The sequence below is a fragment of the Tamandua tetradactyla genome, chromosome 14 (genome assembly GCF_023851605.1).
Source record: "Tamandua tetradactyla isolate mTamTet1 chromosome 14, mTamTet1.pri, whole genome shotgun sequence".
NCBI classification, from domain to species: domain Eukaryota; kingdom Metazoa; phylum Chordata; class Mammalia; order Pilosa; family Myrmecophagidae; genus Tamandua; species Tamandua tetradactyla.
This window is the reverse complement of record NC_135340.1, coordinates 66,035,093-66,053,629: the sequence shown is the minus strand read 5'-3', so window position 1 is coordinate 66,053,629 and position 18,537 is coordinate 66,035,093. Positions and strand designations below refer to the sequence as shown.

Sequence of the window (18,537 nt, the reverse complement as noted above, 5' to 3'; positions counted from 1 at the left end):
TTTTAAACACATACATTAAAGTTATTGTTACATAACTTTTGAACAAAACGGTATATAGCCATGAGAAAATACAGGCGCATATTTATCTGATTTTGAGATTCTGAGGTAGGGAAGAAAGTTCAGAACCTAAAAGCAATGAAAGAACCCTTAAATAAAAGGGCTTTGTAAATCTGCCTATGTGAAAATAAGAACTTTCCAATGTCCTCCTGTGCACCCCCCCCCCCCAAAAGCTCATGAATAAAAAAGCAAAAAACTACCAAGACAGAAGGTTTTAGTGAAGAGTATGGGCTTTGGAGTGGATCCAGCTTGGTCTGAATTCCAGTTCCTTCGCTCACTGGCCATATGACCTTGCACAGAGGCTTCACCTCTCTAAGTCTCAGTCCCCTCATCTGTAAAACGGAATAATAATAACAGTGACACAGGATAAAAAATCCTGTGATAAAAAACCTCACAGGATTTTTATCAGGATAAGGACCTTTTTGACATATACACATAGAGCTCTTAGCATAGCACTTGGCACACTGTTAAGTTCCCAAGAAACGTTATTGTTTTTATGGGAAAAATATCACAATGTGCATAATACACAAAGAGCTACTTTCCTACATAAAGAGCATTTAGTGTTTAGTAAGAAAAAGATAAAAACCCCAATTTAAAAATGGGCAAAGAATATGAACGGACAATTCTTACAGGATAAAAAAATTCAAATCACTGACAAACATATGAAAAAAAAAATTCAACCTCACCATATTAAAAAACCTGCAGCACCCCCCCCCCCCCCCCCAGTGTTGAGATCTAATGCAGCCAGGCACTGGGCCCTCCTCTTTTTTCTTTTTAATATTTTTTAAACATTTCTTTTAAATATTTTTAATTGTGAAATATACCACATATACAAAAAAGCAACAAATTTCAAAGTACATTTTAATAAATAGTTTTAGAACAGATTTCAAAGTTTGGTATGGGTTACAGTTCTACCATTTCAGGTGTTTCCTTCTCACAACTCCAAGACACTGGAGACTGAAAAGAAAATATCAATACAATGATTTATGGTCACATTCATTTATTAAATCCTATCATCTCTGATACTACTCCTCTTTCTCCTTTGAGCTTTCTCCCACTCTTTAGGGGTATTTGGGCAATGGCCATCCTAAGGTCTTTAGGTTGAAAAGGGGTATCAATATTATGGGGTAGGGGGATCTAACAGGTTGATGCTCTTGGAGAGATATTAACTCTGAGTTTCAGGGCTTATCAGGCCTAGGAGCCATCTGGAGGGTATAGGTTTCTGAAAAATAACTTAGTGAGTGAAACTTTTATAAAGTCTCAGATAAAGTCCTGGGTATTCTTTAGGGTTTTCAAGAATACCGTTCATTAGGGCTCGGCTTACCATAGCAATTCAGCAATAGCTAGCTGAAGCTTGCATAAAAGTAACCTCCAGAATAGCTTCTCGGCTCTATTTGAAATCTCTGAGCCACTGCTGCCTTGTTTTGATACATTTCTTTCCCCCCTTTTGTTCAGGAAGGCATTGTTGATCCTACAGTGCCAGGGCCAGGCTCATACCTGGGAGTCATGTCCCATGTTGTCAGGGAAACTTACATCCCTGATGTCATGTCCCACGTAGCAGGGAGTGTAATGATTTTCCTTGCAGAGTTGGGCTTAGAGAGAGAAAGGCCACATCTGAACAACAAAAGAGATTCTCTGGAAGTAACTCTTAAGCATTATTACAGTTAAGTTTGGCTTCTCCTTTACAGATACAAGTTTCATAATAACAAGCCTCACAAATAAAAAACAAGTCTTACGATCAAAGGCTTGGCTTATTAACTTGGGAATCCCTAATATTTGAGAGTATATTAGGGATTTCACAGCTGGGAAAGTTTAACAGTTCCATTTTTTTTTTCTCCAGTCCCTCAGTGAACTTTGCCAGTACTTTTAAATTATCTGCCCAACATGCTCTGGAATGTATCCGGGAATTATAATAAGCTATACAGGATTGTAAGCCCTCATTCCCAATTCCAGGCTCCATGTGTTTCGGTCATTTGACTGAACTCAGACCCTCCTCTTCTAAACCACAAACTACCCCAGGTTCTAATTTCTCCTCCTGCTCAAGCAGGCTTAATTTCAGACTTGTGATTCTCCAGTTTTAGGGTCATTAGAATCATCTTGAGAGAAATTCACATGTAGATTCCCAGGCTCAACCTCCAGTGATTCGGACTCAGTAGACAATTGTGGAACCCAGAAACGGGCATTTTAAATGGACACAGCCAGGCCGTTTAGATGCAGACATTTCCCACTCTACCCTGTGCCATCAAACACCGGGGCCCATTTCCAGCATTTTCCAATTTCGAATTTTCTCTCTCAGTCTTTCCTCCCCTTGCAGAAACACCCAGGAAAGCTGTTAACTCCTTGCTGCCTGAGAGCTCAGACCTTACGAACAAAGTCTTGGCTGCTCCCTGGGTGGATGGGACAGGGGATATACATTTTTGGTTTTTTCCCTGATGATTCTTCAGCAGCTCAAAAAAAAAAAAGAGGCTCACAGGGTAACTTCTCAACTTCTCCATAAGTCATCACACTACACTGATTTATTACATTGTGAAATGACATTTTTAAATGATTTATTTTGTTTACTATCATGTACGCTTTTCTGTAGTTTCCAACTTTCTACACTGGATGGAGAATCAGTTATTTTAACAATCAGAAAAAATGTTACAAAAACTCCTGCAGTTATTTCCTCCGGGTTTGTATCATCTCAGTTGGAGCTTACAGCGTCACTTGTCCAGAAAGTGACTCCTTGGGCATCGAGTTGGGAGGTGCCTCCACGTGGCCTGGCAGCATCCCTGGCTCCCCCCATCTCAGCCTTGTGCAGCTGCCTGTTTACGTGGTTGCTCCCCCTCTAACTGTAAGCACTGGAGGGAGGAGGCAGTGGATATCTTGTTTATTTCTGTAATCCTAACACTTAGCAAGAAATCAGGGCCCAAAACTGGCACATACCTTAGTTTACATTTGCACTTGTTGAGTTGTGTACTGATCCATCAGTTAAGAGGTATTTGCCAAATTCCACGCTAGAGGCACAGTAAAGAACTGTGAGATGTATTTAAAGAGACAAGGTGACTAGAGGGGAAAAATTAGAGACAAAACTGTGAACAAAGTTATAGTTGTACGATACAGACAAAGAAGTGCAGCAGGAGTTGGGTAAGAAGAGATGAGTGTTTTGAAGTGAACTGAGAATCACTTGTCTCCCACAGGCCTCTAATGGAATTTTCTGAAGGAGGAGTGCTGCTGGAATCATCTTTCACTAACTGTTAATAATAATATTTTGGGCTCACTTTGTTCCCTACAACAAGCATCTTGAGATAATTTCTGATTTTTATCTAAGCATTCTTATCCTCACCCTTTGGTCATAAAAGTGTGCATAAAACATAGTTAAGTAACTTGGTCCGATGCTGGGGGAATGGACAAGGAATTAAACCATTATCCCCAAACTCTGCCCTGTGGCATTCTTTGTACATAGCAAAACATTTGTGAAGATGTTTTGTCAAACTGCACCCTCTTCATACACCCCTTCCCCCAGCCTAGGGAATATCTAAAAGTGGTTACTCCAGAAAACATCTAGATGAGGGTCTTAGGGTGCCAGTGAGATGCTCACCCAGAAAACAAGTGTTGTGTTAGCATCAGAACCCTGCCAGGGTGGAGGCACCGTTCATCTGACAGGTGTTCTGTTCCTATGAGCTTCAAAAAGATATGGTAAATAAAAGAATGAATGCATGGTTCACGTTGGACAAAATTAATACAAATATGATGTTAAATATTTGCAAATTATGCTTCGTATAATTAACTTCTTTTGGACCCATTAACTAGTTAACCATCAGGGAAACAACATTCTTTCTAGAGGTTTTCGATCTGTTGCCCCACTTGTCCAAGATTTCAAGCTTTAGAGGCATCCTGGAATCTGCCTTTTCTTTGGAAAATTTGACTCAAAAATTCCCTGAAGCACAGAAAGGGAGCATTGGAGAAAAACTAATAGCAATAATGATATGCGAACACATAGTGCCTTCTAGGCACTAAGCTAAGGACTTCACATGGGTTATCTAGCAGATTCTTTATGATAAGCCTTAAGGTAGACATTATTATCAATACTTTTTAAGGCTGAGGGAACTGAGATGGAGCTGAGTGAGCCGCCTAAGGTCCCACAGCTATAGAGCAGCCAGGAACAAGCATGGTCTGTTTCCAGAGCCCAGGACCTTAACCATTACAAAGGCTGCAATAATTTTGGAATATGCCTTCTACTTTTTAGATTTGGGAAGACTTCTCTCATGGAGAAAAAGCAGAGCTTTCCTTGGAAGGAGGTAGTTCTCTTTTCCTAAAATTCTCTTTATGTCTTTCCTTCTCTCTCTTCATCTTATATTCAGTCCCCAAACAAACATAGCCTCCTCATTTCTAAACTAGAATCTCTGTTTCTGGGTTTCTTGCTTTCTGTTCATGAAACAACTATCCTTCCTGTTTGATGGACCTGAACTAGGTGCTTCTTTTTCTTTCTTCTCTTGTCTCCAATCAGTTGTCAAGTTCAATTCATTCTCGATATTGCTCTTGGTATTTCCAGGATATATTGTAACTGAGAAGTTAGATTTAAGGGATGATTATGATTACCGAGTCATTATATAGCTATTCCTTTTTACTTTCTGGAGTAGACAAGAGGGAAATACCTGAAATCTCTAAATTGCAATCCAGCTGCCTTGATCTCTGATAACGATTGTGCGCCTGTAATTGTAAAAACAAATAACGATAAAGGTGCCTTTATCTTGTGCGCCTGTAATTGTAAAAACCTTGTGTATGACTGACCCTCATTTGTACTCATTTTATATGTTTTTTCGACTTTGGAGTCTTGTGATTACTAAAGACAGACCCTAATGTTTTTTAATGAAGGGCCTTGGGTCAGCACAGAACTACCCACCCCAATTCCAAAGTTACCTTGATAATCAGAACTGGATCTAACCAAAACGGGCCCGCCTGACAGGCATAGTAGCTCAGAATTTAGCCTACAAGTCACCTATACCTCACTATAAACTAAAAATCACACCCATCTTCATATTAAGGTCGCCATTTTCTTACATACATTCTGTGACTAAGTACGTCATCAATCTGTGCATGCTCCTTAATTAGATCATCTCTAATTACAACATCTGGGCCATTGTGCTTATTACCCTAGAACATGCCCATCTTTTGATACTATAAAACTATCAGGATTACTGCAGTTTGGGGAGACAGATTTTGGGGCCTATAGGCCATCTGCTCTCCTGCTGCATTCCTAACAATAAACTTGTTCTCTCTTTGAAACCCTGGTGGCTCAGGAATTGGTCATTTGAGCACAGTGGCAAAGAATTCCCTGTCTTTGAACGGTAACAATTTCCCTGGTTCTCCATTCCTAATGCTACCACCTCAACCAGACACAAATCATGCTTTGTCTGGACTAATGCGATAACCTCCTAACTTACTTCTGACCTCTAGCGTCTCCCACTCCAGTCGTTCCTGCATTTGCGCCACCAGATTCGTCCTCCTATAAAACCACTCTTCATAACTATTCCGTAGTAAGGGGCCTACAATGGCTGCCAACTGCCCATGAAATTCACTCCTTACGTCTCAAAAGTGGAAATTCAAAGCTCTCCTTAACCTAGCCAACACAAACTCCTCTTCAACACAAGCTGTCCCAGACAGGTGGCCCTGGATTCTTGCTCTTCCTGGAATCTACTACTTTCATTTCAGTCCCTAGATCATGGCAAAAGTGCTTTCCTACCCTGGGAATGATTTGCCCTCCCTTCCTGCCCAAATCTCACCCACACTGCACTGCCCATTTCACATTTTGTCTCCTGCATGAAACTTTCCTTCATCGCTAGAGTTTGGGTCAATTTTTTCTCTTCTTGACTGCCCTGATGCTTGTCACCCAACTCACTGTAGGATTTGCCTCTAAAAGTCTCCTGTTCAGAGTAATTGACTCTAAAGCCTTCAAGTGTTGCCTATAAGGAAAGGGGATTTTTCACCTTCTAGTGAAAACCAGGGAAATTATTCTGTGGTTGTCAGCTCATCATTTTAGCATGGGTAGTTATCCACAATGTAGATACCTCTGTCCAACTGTGAAGTATTTTACAGTTTGTTTTTTTTTATATATATACAGCTCAGGGAGGGCCCTCAAAGCTTCAAAGCTTGTTGGTGAGCACAAGAAACTTTTTCTGAGTGTCAATGAAAGGACTGCTCTATTGCATTCAGAACAAACTCCACAAATTACATTTAGCTGGTCTTGTTATTTTAACTCTACCTTTCAGTAAAGACAATTGTGCCTTGAACTTTAAACTAGAAGTAAATTATATCTATTTAAAATATGGAGCTGTTAAAACTCACAGATTTACATAAAAGCAACTAATGGGCTGAAAAATGCTCCCTTTGTAGCCAAACTGCAACCTCAAAGCTTCAGCTTGTTTCATACAACATGACCTTTAGTCTGTAGATAAAATGCATGTAAATTAAGCTTGAATGTCAACTAGATTTGGCCAAGGATTTCTTTTTCGGTGGTGAAAGAGGGGTGGGGAGGGGGTTGTGAGGAATGTGAAAAAAAATAAAAGTCTTTTTTTTTTCTTCAATCAGATAAGGGTGTTTTTATGGGGTCCAAGGACTGTTGTGTTAGTTTCGGCATAAGCAGCCATGTCCAAGAGAACACAAGACCCTGAGAAGTAAATTTTCCTTTCTTCCAAGTTGTTTTTGCTCTACCTTTCATTTATATTTTTTCAGTTTTACAAATTAAAGCATCCAAACTTTGTTCAAGACTGCTGCCATCATCGTGAATCAGTGGACGTTAAAAATAGCTGAGTCACTCAGAAAGGGGGTGAAAATGACTGCCTTTCGGTGGGTGTCAAACTTTATCATCAGTGGCCCTACAGATGTGGTGGGGAACTGAGGAATGCTGAACTGCCTAAGAAGCTGTTCCCACGTCAAGGGTAACTGTTTTGTCGTCAATAATAAGATGATTTAAGTTGGTGCAATGCCAGCATAGGCTTCAAGGGGCCAAATATTATTCTGAAGCAGCAGCTGATAGGAGGACAGATGAATACACAACATGCCACCCTGCAGGAGCTGAAGATAAAGCCTAAGCCCAGAAACAAGATGTTGAGGGCATGAGGCAAGAAGGACTAATGGAAAGTACACAGAGATTAATCTTAATAACAGAAACAATGAACATTTATTGAGAACCTGACTGTTCCAGCACTGTATTCCACCTATACTATCTCATTTAACAACCTAGCCACCTAGGATGTAAGTACTGCTACTTCCATTTTGCGATGGAGAAACTGAGGGTTGGAGATGTTAAAAGACTTGTACAAGGTCACCCATCAGTTAAGCTGTGGAACCAGGATGTGAATCTGTCTGACTCCTGAGTCCACCCTGCTCCATGACAACATACTACAGGGAGGAATCAGAGAGAATTTGCCTGAGAATCTTAACAGTGTAAAAAGAAAAGCAGGCTGTTTGAGATAAGGGGAGGAGCCATGTATTAATTTCCTAGGAATGCTATAACAAAGCACCACAAACTGGGTGGCTTAGAACAACTGAAATTTATTTATCACAGTTTCAGGGGCTAGAAGCCTGAAATTAAGGTGGTAGCAGCCCATGCTCCCTCTGAAGGCTTTAGGAAAGAAGGCTTCCTTGCCTTTTCCTACCTACTGGTGATTGCCGTCAATCCTTAGCTACTTGGCATTCCTTGGCTTGTGGTAGCATAACTCCAATCTCTGCCTCTGAATTCACATGGCCTTCTTTCTATATTTCATTGTGTCCAAATTTCATTCCTATAAGGATACTAGTCATTAGGGTATCCTTATAAGGGATGGACCCTAATGCTGTATGACCTTATCTTACATTGACTGCATCTATAAATACTGTCTTTCCAAATAGGGCCATGTTTGCAGACATCAGATGGACATGAATTTTAGGAGGATATCATTTAATCTAGCATAAGCCATAAAAGTTGAAGGGGACAGTAGCACCACGTGGAGGTGAGCCAGGACCGGGCACAGAGAGACCCTGGGATGAGGGAACTCGGGAGGATGAGCCACCCCTTGTGTTGGAGTACCCTTGATCTGAGCAGTTGTCCTGGAACTCACCTAGAAAGGGCCCTTGGCCCAAGGATCTCTAAGTCTGTTGGCCAAGTGGGCAGTGCCACTGAATGATGGGCAGGCCCGTGGGGTTCTGCTGTCTCCTCAGTATGGAGAGGCATTTTTCAGGCAGGCACATGACATGAATGCCAAAGAAAAAAATCCATGTTATCCTTGGCAGAGTGGCAGTGAAGGTTGAAGGAAAGGCAGGTTAATAGTGGAAACCAAGACCGAGAGCGAACAATTTGCCAGCCCACGGCAGGCTCTGTTCTGCTCAGACGGTAAAGCTTGGACAGGCTTGTTTCTGCAGCTGCCACCTCTGCTGCTTTGAGTCAAAAGAGACTAGTGGCTTTTTAATAGCTCAGGATCTGGGGACAGGCCCAGATAGTTGAACATCATTTATTTGGTCAACACAGCTGCCCTGTTCTCATGGGTCCAGATGCTCAGTCTTCACCCACTTGGTTCTTACATACATCCTTAGAGAAGCATGACAAATGTGTCTACATGGAATGTTTTATTTGTGTGTGTGTAAAGTATGCACATAGTGTCTGAAGGATGTAGGTAAAGGGCCAGCTCTCTCCTGTCTTCCTCACTGCACCACTATTGCCACAGACCTGAGCTAGGCTTATGGGTGTTTTCATTGTACTGACTCCAGACACCATCTTAGCAGAGATGTAGTTTCAAGGGCTCTCTCGACCCTTAAATGAAATCTGGAAATGGTTTCTGACATGCTAATAAGCCACAGTGTCAGGTGTGCACAGAGTACAGAGCCTTGACTTCCCAGGTGCACATATTCTCAGGCAGCTATGAAGAAGGCCACGGAGGCCTCGTCCTAGGCTCTGAGTGTGGGTTTATGGCTTCAGCCACTCTGTCTTTATCTGGCCTCCCGGATCAACCCAAGCCAGCTCCAAATTGCAGGACCTGAAGGAAAGAAATCTTTCCTTTTCAATCAAAGATAACAGAAAGGAGTTTGAAACAAGGCCAAGCTATAGGGTAAGGGCCGATTATGAGCTGTCCTAACACTGACTGTCTTTGATACGGGAGGCCAGCCTAGGACAGGCAAGGCTGGAGGGCTCAGCCCACCAGGGTCCCTCTCCTGGGAAACCGCTCTCCCAGTTCGCCTCTGGCTTGGATCCAGCCACCCTGAGGGAGGTCTTAGAACCTAGAGTTAACCCAAGACAGGAACAACCCTGATTCAGTAGCTTGGGCTTTCCAAAGAACAAATACTAGTACTGCACCAGTGGACCATGGATTAAATCAAGGGTTGGAAAGCCTTTTCCATAAAAGGGCCAGACAGTAAATATTTCAGACACCGAGGGCTACGGAGCTGAGTGGCAACTAGTCTGCTGTTGTGGGGAAGCAGCCAGAGACAACATCTAACCAACCAAAATGAGCCTGGCTGTGTGTTAGTATAACTTTATGGTTACGGCAAATGGAATTTTAAATACTTGTCATGTCACATGAAACATCATTCTTCTGATTTTTCTTCCAACCCTTTAAAAATGTGAAATCTTATCTAGCAGACTGTACAAACAGGCAAGGCCTTCCAACATGAACAAGTTAGAATGGGCATAGCCCAAATACCCTTATAAAGAGCGGGAGAAAGGTCAGAGGTGATGGTGCAGTTATACAGAGAAGGTAGGGTTTAACAAACGAGTATGACTACTGAATCATTATATTGATATTTCTTTTAGTCTGCAGTATCTTAGAGCAGCTAAAAGTGAAAACCTAATATTGTAGAATTGTAATCCACACCAAACTTTGAAATCTGTTCTACAACTAATTGTTGCACTGTGTTGAAATTTTTTGCTTTTTTGCATATATGTTATTTTTCACAAAAAAGAAAAAAAGAGTGATGATAAAATATATATACATTCCTTCTAGCCTCCAATGTTCTGGAGCAGCTAGAAGGAAAAATCTGATAGGATTGCATGGTAGCCCATGGCAAACATTGGGATCTGTCCTGTAACCACTTGCTGAAGAGAGCTTTGAAAACTATTGCTTTTTTTTCTTTCTTTGCTTTGCATATATGTTATATTATACAATAAAAAAAGTTAAAAAGAAAAAAAAAACAGGCAAGAGACTTGCTTTGGCCTGCAAGCTGTAGTTGGCTCATCCTGATCTAAACTGTTTCCTCTTACACCATCTATAACGCACTCAGGATAGGGGCTGGGGGAGGGAAGTATACTCTGACAGTCACTTTAGGGCCTTCAAGGAGATGTAACATCCATGCAAACAGGACCCGTGATAACAGGCCATGTGATTTTTTTCCTCAATAAATAATAGAATGTGCAGATTCATATGAGTGTACCTCACAGCAGTCACCACGGAAAGCTATGTTAACACAATAAGAACTATACTGTAATAATGTGTTACTGCTTAATGCAGCTGGAATCTCTTCCCCGGGACCTACCCTCAGAATTGGGAGCACATGCTTTTGAAAAGCCACAGTAACAGAAAATCTTCTTCCACTGAAGATGGAATTGATTTTTAGAAACCGCACAAAACGAAGCAAAGCAAAACAAAACCCAAACCAACCCAAATGCAAAAAACCACCTCCATCTCAAACAACAACAAAGACACAAACGTTACCATCCTTTCAGAACCAGACTGGTAAGTAAAGGGGGTGGGGGAAGGATGAGCAAACTAAATAAAGTGGTTTTTGTTCAAAACCACTTGCGATTATAAATGAGACTGCTACAAAATCACGTCTGGGAAGTCCCAATATGGTCCCACAATATGGGTGTGGTTTGCCCAAAACACTATCAGTCCATAAAAAAGTTTTTTAATTGTTGACATATTTTAAATCTAAGAGAGTTCACGTAAAAAAGTGAGATTTGGAACTTCTCTTCATAAATCAAAAGATCAGGCACACTGAGCTCTTATTCTGACAAGGCAACAATCAGCTAGTGCTTCTTCTTTAGTTAGAGCATATGAACTCCACATTGGCGTGAAGTTCAAACTTGTGCCTATGGACCTTCTCACATTAAAAAGAATTTTTCAGTCACCTGGCTTACAAATCAACCCAATGCAAGAAGCTCACAGAGAGAGGGCTCATTCTCACCTTATTCTCATCATCCCTTTTCCCAACTCTCCATAAATAAGCACTTTTGTTAGCTTCTTCATTAATTTCCCACCTCTTCCTTATACAAAAGGTAGCATTATACACACAAACACACACACACATGCACAAGGCATATATACGAGGGATTGTTCTATAGCAGTACAAAGAGTTTCCTCATTATTGTTTTATTCCACTGAGTGTATAAACCAATTTATTTAATTAGTCCCATACTGATGGGCATGGCTCGTCTACAGTCTTTTGCTTGTACAAATATTTGGCAATGAATGATCACGTGTGTGTGTCATTTCATAAGTGAGGAAGTCTCTAATACAGGATAAATTCCCACAAATTGCTGGGTCAAAGGGTAAATGTATTTGTAAGTTTTCTAGGCACTGTCTTCCATATGGGTTGTACCATCTGCACTCTGAAAAGCAATGCATGAACCTATTTCCCTCCAACTTCTCCAACAGAGTACATCGTCAAACTTGTATTCTGTCATTCTGACAGGTGAAAATTATATTTTAAGGTAGTTACAATTTTTTTTTTAATTGGGATCTTTTCCTTTGTTTGAGAGACATTTGCATTTCTTTTCCGGAGAACTGTCTGTTCCATTTTCCTATTGGATTCTTGTTTTTATCTTATCAATTTTAATGTAATATTATATTTCAGTAAGATTAGCCCTAAATGTATGATATGAGTTGCAAATATTTTTCCCCAGTTTGTCATTTATCTTTTACCTTTGTTTATGGAGTTTTTTGTTTAGTGTTTGCCATGCAGAAGTTTGTTGTTGTTGTTGTGTGCTTTTTAAATGTTGCGAAATTTATCTTTTTTTCTTCTGAATTTTGAGTTCTAACTCACAAGAAAGGCCTTCCCCATTCCAAGGTGAAAAATGAATTTATTTATATTTTCTTCTGGTAATTTTAGTGTTTCCTATTTGATCAGTTTAGAGTTTATTAAAGTGCACATCATGAGAAACGAATCCAATTTTACCTTTCTTCAGAGGTCTGGTCCATTGCCTTGACATCACTTATTAAATCCATCTCTTCCCCCTGATGTGAGACGCTGTCTTCATCATGTACTAAATTTCCATTTGTATTAGGGACTATCTCTGGACTTTCTACTCCATTCCATTGGTCTGTCTATTCATATCCCACAATGTTTTAATTACACAGGCTTTAATTATATTGTAATATCCAGTAGAGCTGGTTCTTCCTCATTGTTCTTCTTTTTCAGAATTTTACTTGCTGTTTGTGTTTCTTTATTTTTTCTATATAAAGTTTAGAATAAATTTGTTTAGTTTAAGAAAAAAATTGATATTTTTGTTTTTATTAAATTTACAAATTAGCTTAAAGAGGGTTAACCTAATATGTTATAACTTAACATCATGATACTGTTAAGTCTCCTGTCCAAAATCATGCTAATTGTTTCCATTCGTTTGCCTCTTCGTGCTCTCTAAGAGAGGTTAACCCTCCCTTTCTTAACACAAAATATAAAGATATAGACACACCCACAAACTTTGTACATCTTTTCTTCTATTATATCTTTCAACAGGTTGTTTGATACAGGAAATCTATTTATTTATATTTATAGTAGGTTTTCAGTGGATTCTCTTACATTTTCCAAGTAAATGATCATATGATCTGCATATAGTAAGAATTTCACTTTAACATTTTTGTCTCTTTCCCTTGTGTAGTTGTTCTGGCTAATCCTTCTAGGACAATCTGAAATAGCAGTGGTGATAGAGACATCCTTGCCTTAATAATGACGTTAGTAACACCACCTCCAGGGTTTCTCTATTAAATGCGGAGCTGGTTTTGGGTTGAGATATAGAAATTGTATTTTATCATGTTCAGGAAGAAACCATTGATTCCCATTTTATTGCATCCAGCATAGGAGTTAAATTGTGTCAAATGCCTGTCCAGTATTTGAGTCATCTTTACCATCCTTGAATACATTTTTGAGTTTGCAATCCCTGCTTTAAAATAGTGAGATTGATTTGTCATTAGAGGGGAGCCCAGGACATTTTAAACAATGTCCTAAGTCCAAAACTGTGTATAGCCTTCTGAGGACAAACATTCTTATATTCTTAAATATTCACATAATATATAATAAATACGCTATATTTATCACAAATAAATTAATTTGATATGCATTTATGAAACATCTGGGTGCTCAGCCCTAGATTTTGAGTATAAAGGTAAGATCACAAAGCTGCCAGAATATCAATAAAGGTGAGATATGAAGAAAAAGATAAAAGAGAACAGTTGATGGAAGAAGTGAGAGGAGTAAGAGAAGGGCAGGAGAAAAAGACTAAACGGAAGCAGCCATGTCCTCTAGGAGTTCACGGCAGATGGGCTAAATTTCTCCTCTTCCCCACGCCTCACTGGATCTTTGTTCATTATTGGCCTAGTTCAATGGTTCCAAGTCTCCACCAGGTCCCCGCGCATGACATTTTCCTAAACCCCTTTTCTGCTTTTAAAGTATGGCAGTGCCAAACTAACCGTACTTAAGTAGTAATTAATTCTCTCTTCCTTTTAGCAAAGTCATTTGCAGCTGCCAACCACCTTCTGGTCAGAGCGTGCTAACTAGAATTACCACGCTGAGCTGATTACTTTCAGCCAAAAGCACAGAAACCTGATGCATCCATTAGCTTGAGAAGGCTTGTCTTAGGTAAATGAACCATTTTGGCAGGCATTTTGAAGTGCTGATGTTAGCCTGCATATAGCTTGTTTTTCTTTTTCTACATCTTTAAGGACCTAGACCCTCAAGGTGGGGGCCTCTGATCTCAAGGGCTTCATTCAAGACATACTCTGGTGCTGTCTAAAAGGGCCAGGGGCAAGTATAGACTTCACTGTAAGAAGTGCACACATCTACCTCCATGGTATACACTAAATAATTCTCTTAACACCTCACCACTAGAGGTGTCCAATTAAGGTTTGCTTATTTGTTTATTTTATTGTTTGTGTGAATAGTTCTTGGTTCTGAGAAAAACAGGGAGTAAAGATGAGAAAAACTTGCTGGAATGAATGGCAACAGTGTAGCTGGAGTCAAGTAAAAGGCCTTTGAGCAATAGATTTGGCTCTTTGCTTAAGGCAGAGCCTTCCTGGGGACCAGGTAAGGGTGAGATATTTAACACACCTGATCATTCTTAGGAGGGCATGCGAGGTCCTTCCTGATGGTGAGTGAGGGAACACCCTCATGCTGGCTGCATCCCACACCAATTAATGCAGAAACTTTACAGCTGGGATCCAGGCAGCAGTTCTTTTTAAAGCTCCTCAGATGATTCCAATGTACAACCACTGCTCTAGAATCTTGATTTTCAAAACGTGGTCCCCAGACCAGCAGCACGGATGTCAGTAAGAACTTGTTAGGAATGCAGGGCTTTAGGTTCCACCTCAGATCTTCTGAATCCGAACCTGCATTTGATAGATTCCCCCAAAGATTCACGTGCACATGAAAATCAGAGAAGCAGAGGTCTAGAGCAGTGGTTTCTAAAATGTGGGACCGGAACCACCTACATCAAATTCACCAGGGAATGGGAGGGTCGGGGCACAGGGGTGGGTGAAGGGGGTAGAGTAGGGGTGGAAAAGGGATTTGTTAAGAAAGCAAATACTGGGACCCCACACTCAGAGATTATGATTATGCAGATCTGAGGGTGGGGCCCCAGAATCTGCCTGTTTAAGGTGCTCCCTATGTGATTCCTAAGCATACTAAAGTTTGAGATCAACTCCCAAGAGAAGAGCCAGCAATATGATAGCTGCTTTTCCTTTGCCAGCATGTAAGTTCCCTCTGTGACTCTAAAATGTCATAAACAACTATTTAAATCAGAATACAGTATAAAGGATGATAGGGTCCATATTTTAAAATTTCAACTTCTCTGTGAGACCAAAGGGAGAGGTGTTTATTTGATGCAAAATTTATATTTTGGGTAGTTTATTTCCTAATTTAACTTGTATGGTCAGTTTAGTTGAACACCGGTAAGTACAGGGAATCTTGAACAGGGCATGAGATTTTGTTGGTTTGTCCAGGTTTTGTGATATCCCAATATATCCCAGAGCAATTTGGGCAGAGAATAAAAAAATATTTGCAAAGTCCCCTTGGGGAACTGGGGAGAATGGAGGAAAAATTCAACTTCCACATTTGGGGAATTCCTGATATTCTCATAATCAGTGGAGACAATCAATTCAATAGTCTATGCCCTTGATTTTGGGATTCACCCTTATGAAACTTATTCCTGCAAGGGAGAAGCTAAGCCTACTTATAGTTATGCCTAAGAGTCACCCCCAGAGAACCTCTTTTGTTGCTCAGATGTGGCCTCTTTCTCTAAGCCAACTTGGTAGGTGAACTCACTACCCTCCCCCCTATGTGAGACAGGACTCCCAGGGTGGGACAGGACTCCCAGGGTGGGACAGGACTCCCAGGATGAACCGGGACCCAGCATCATGGGATTGAGAAAGCCTTCTTGACCAAAAGTGGTAAGAGAGAAATGAGACAAAATCAAGTTTCAGTGGCTGAGAGATTTCAAACAGAGTAAGAGTAACTAGAGGTTATTGTAAAGATATCCCTTTTTAGTTTATGGTGTTTTGGAGTGGCTGGAGGGAAGTACCTGGAACTGTTGAGGACAGATGAATTTAAAAATAAGGATAAAAAAAATACGTAATGGGGGAGGGGATAACAGGTAAAAAAATTGGGTAGATTGAAATATTAGTGGTCAATGGAGGGAGGAGTTAGGGGTATGGGATGTATGAGTTTTTATTTCTTTTCCTGGAGTGATGCAAATGTTTTTAAAATGATCATGGAGATGAATACACAACTACAACTATACGATGACATTATGAGCCATTGATTGTATATCATGTATGGACTATCCGTGTGTGAAGATTTCTCAAAAAAATTTTTAAAAGAAAAAGCTATTGTGCATAGCTGCCTACAAGGACCAGGACAGAAGTTCAAGGTTATCAGACCTCCAGGGTGGGGTGGGGGCAGGGGGGAGAATGTATAGATGGTATCGTAAACAAAGCATAAAACTCCCCTCCCTTTGATCACTGTTGATAACAAGCCTCCAGACCCCTGTGCCATGAGACCCTGCTGAAACTCTTGTTTTCACACTCTATGGAATATCTTTGTTCTAAACACTTATAAGCTGTCCCTTGCACTCCCCGCCCTTTTGCAGAGCACTAACTTCCATTTTCCAGACGGCTGCTACCAGGAAAGTCTTCTGTTTATAAGTTACAATAAAATGCATGCCTAACTCCCCCACCCCAAAAAACCCCAAACAAAAACCAAAAAACCAAAAACAACACAACCCTTGCAGGTGGAAAATAAGTGGATGATAATCTACAAATGCTTCACAGCCTGACAAACATGATGTTTCTGCTCTCTGACCAGTAACAGAGCTGGTGGTGGCACTGCCAAGCAACTAAAGTTCAATCTATCTTTCAGATTACATGGACCCGAGTCTCTTGTTTTTGTGATTGAATAGGTTGAAATTTGAATACATGAACACCTAGCATAAAAATAGGATCAAAAATATAAACTATTGATACATCCCCCCTTTGAGGGTTTTAAAACCCTCAATTTGCAAGATAGAGAGCCAGATTGAGGGGAAGAGGGAATTCTCCTAAGGAGATCTTTATTTTACATTCGTCCTTCTTGAAATTTTTGCTTAGACCCAGATTTTTAAATAACAGGGGTAAAAATGAAGCCTGGAATAGAAAAACTTGATCCCTCTCAAAAGATGTATTTTAAGTGTGCAGTACTTTCAAAGCATTTCAGCTCATGTAAGATATTTAAAAGCTTCTATAACAGCCAGCTTTAAGTAGATTTATCTTCAGATACCTTGGGTTCTGAAGTGTAGTTCACAGTCGACTTGTAGTGACAGAACTGGAATCTAATGATAAAGTGAAATAAGACCACAGCAATTGTAATGGATAATGAAATGGACCAGCGACTGAAATGTGACCTCAGTTTAATTGTTAAATAATTAGTGAGTTAAAAGCAAAAGCACAGAAACTTGACACTGGAACAACAGATTTTGAGGCTTGGTTTTAAAAGATTTTCTTAGCAATGTTTCTTAACTTTTTTTGGGGGGGGAGGGGTTCTGAAAGCAATGAATGCCTTTCCCAGATGGGTGTGCATACTCACATCCATGCACATACATATGCTCACACACAGAGATACACACATACGTGCACACGATGATGTTAGTAATTTCTGAAGTTCCATGGATTCTCCTACAGCCCACTGTGCCTGGAACCCAATCCTCAGTTAAGAATCTCAGCTTCGGTGCTGCATTAAAAAAAAAACAAACCCACACAATTATACTGATTTCTCCCATTTGGAACCACTTTAGACACAGGAGTAACTTTCTCAGCACCTAGGCCCTGAGTGTGGCAGTAAAATTAAGGTTGACTGTTTCCACTTAAAGGGAAACAATTAGGTCAACAATCTCATGAGGGTAGCTGAGGTGAGATGACAAGCCAGATCACCTGATTATACCAGGGAATGAATGCCTTTAATGAAGAAACCTGAGCCCTTCCAGAGATGCGCCCCCATCCTCTCAGAACGCCTTAGTCACAAGCAAATGGCATAGGGGCGGGGGGTGGGGGGGTGGGTAAAAACTCGTGTCAAAAGTTAGGAAGTCTCTTGAAAAGGGCTGCCTTTGTCCCTCATTTACCTGCAGAATCAATATCAGAGGTGGGAAAGACACTTTTCACCCACCTCCCCGCCATTTAACCGATGAGGAAACCAATCACAGAGGGCTTAGGAGCTTGCCAAGGTCACCCAGCGGTGCTCATACCCAGGGCTCTCTGTCCAGGACACCTTGCCGCCTGGCCAGGTGAGAAGAGGGCACCGGGGCCTCCCGCCGCCCATCCCGACGGGGCGCCACAGGGAGCCGAGCCTCCGCCTACCGGCACCATGGAGTAGGTCATCATCATCAACATGTCCTGGCTTTCGGCTCGTATGTGCGGCGCGGGCTCCCCGCCGTGGCTGCGCTTGTTGCGAGCCGCACTGACCGGGTCCGGGGGTGGTAAGGGGTCCCCGCGCTGCGAGCGACTCAGCTCGGCCAGGAAGGCGCGCAGGGCGCTGTCCTCGCGCTGCTCCCGGCCGCGCTGAGCCTCCAGCTCCCTCAAGGCCGCGCTCAGCCCGCGCAACTGGCACAGCGCGAACACCATGCCCGCCGCGTTGAGCGCGGAGAGCAGCGCCACGGTCGCCAGGGCGCCGCGCAGTCCCCAGCCCACGTCCCCGCGGCCCCGGTCCACGCCTCGGGCCATGCTCTGCGTTGCTCGGACCCGGTAGGGCTCGGCCGCCGCCCGCTGGGGCAGCCTTTTTACGCCTCGGGCA

General features: G+C 41.5%; 1 protein-coding gene across 1 annotated transcript in view; it reads right to left on the bottom strand.

Annotated features, from left to right (window-relative positions):
• The window catches only part of GLDN (gliomedin), a 75,312-nt gene extending 56,845 nt beyond the window's left edge, over positions 1 to 18,467 (bottom strand). The window contains exon 1 of the mRNA XM_077127892.1: positions 18,105 to 18,467. Within this exon, the coding sequence (XP_076984007.1) occupies positions 18,105 to 18,467 (363 nt within the window). The remainder of the gene's footprint in view (positions 1 to 18,104) is intronic.
• Positions 18,468 to 18,537: the final 70 nt, after the last annotated feature.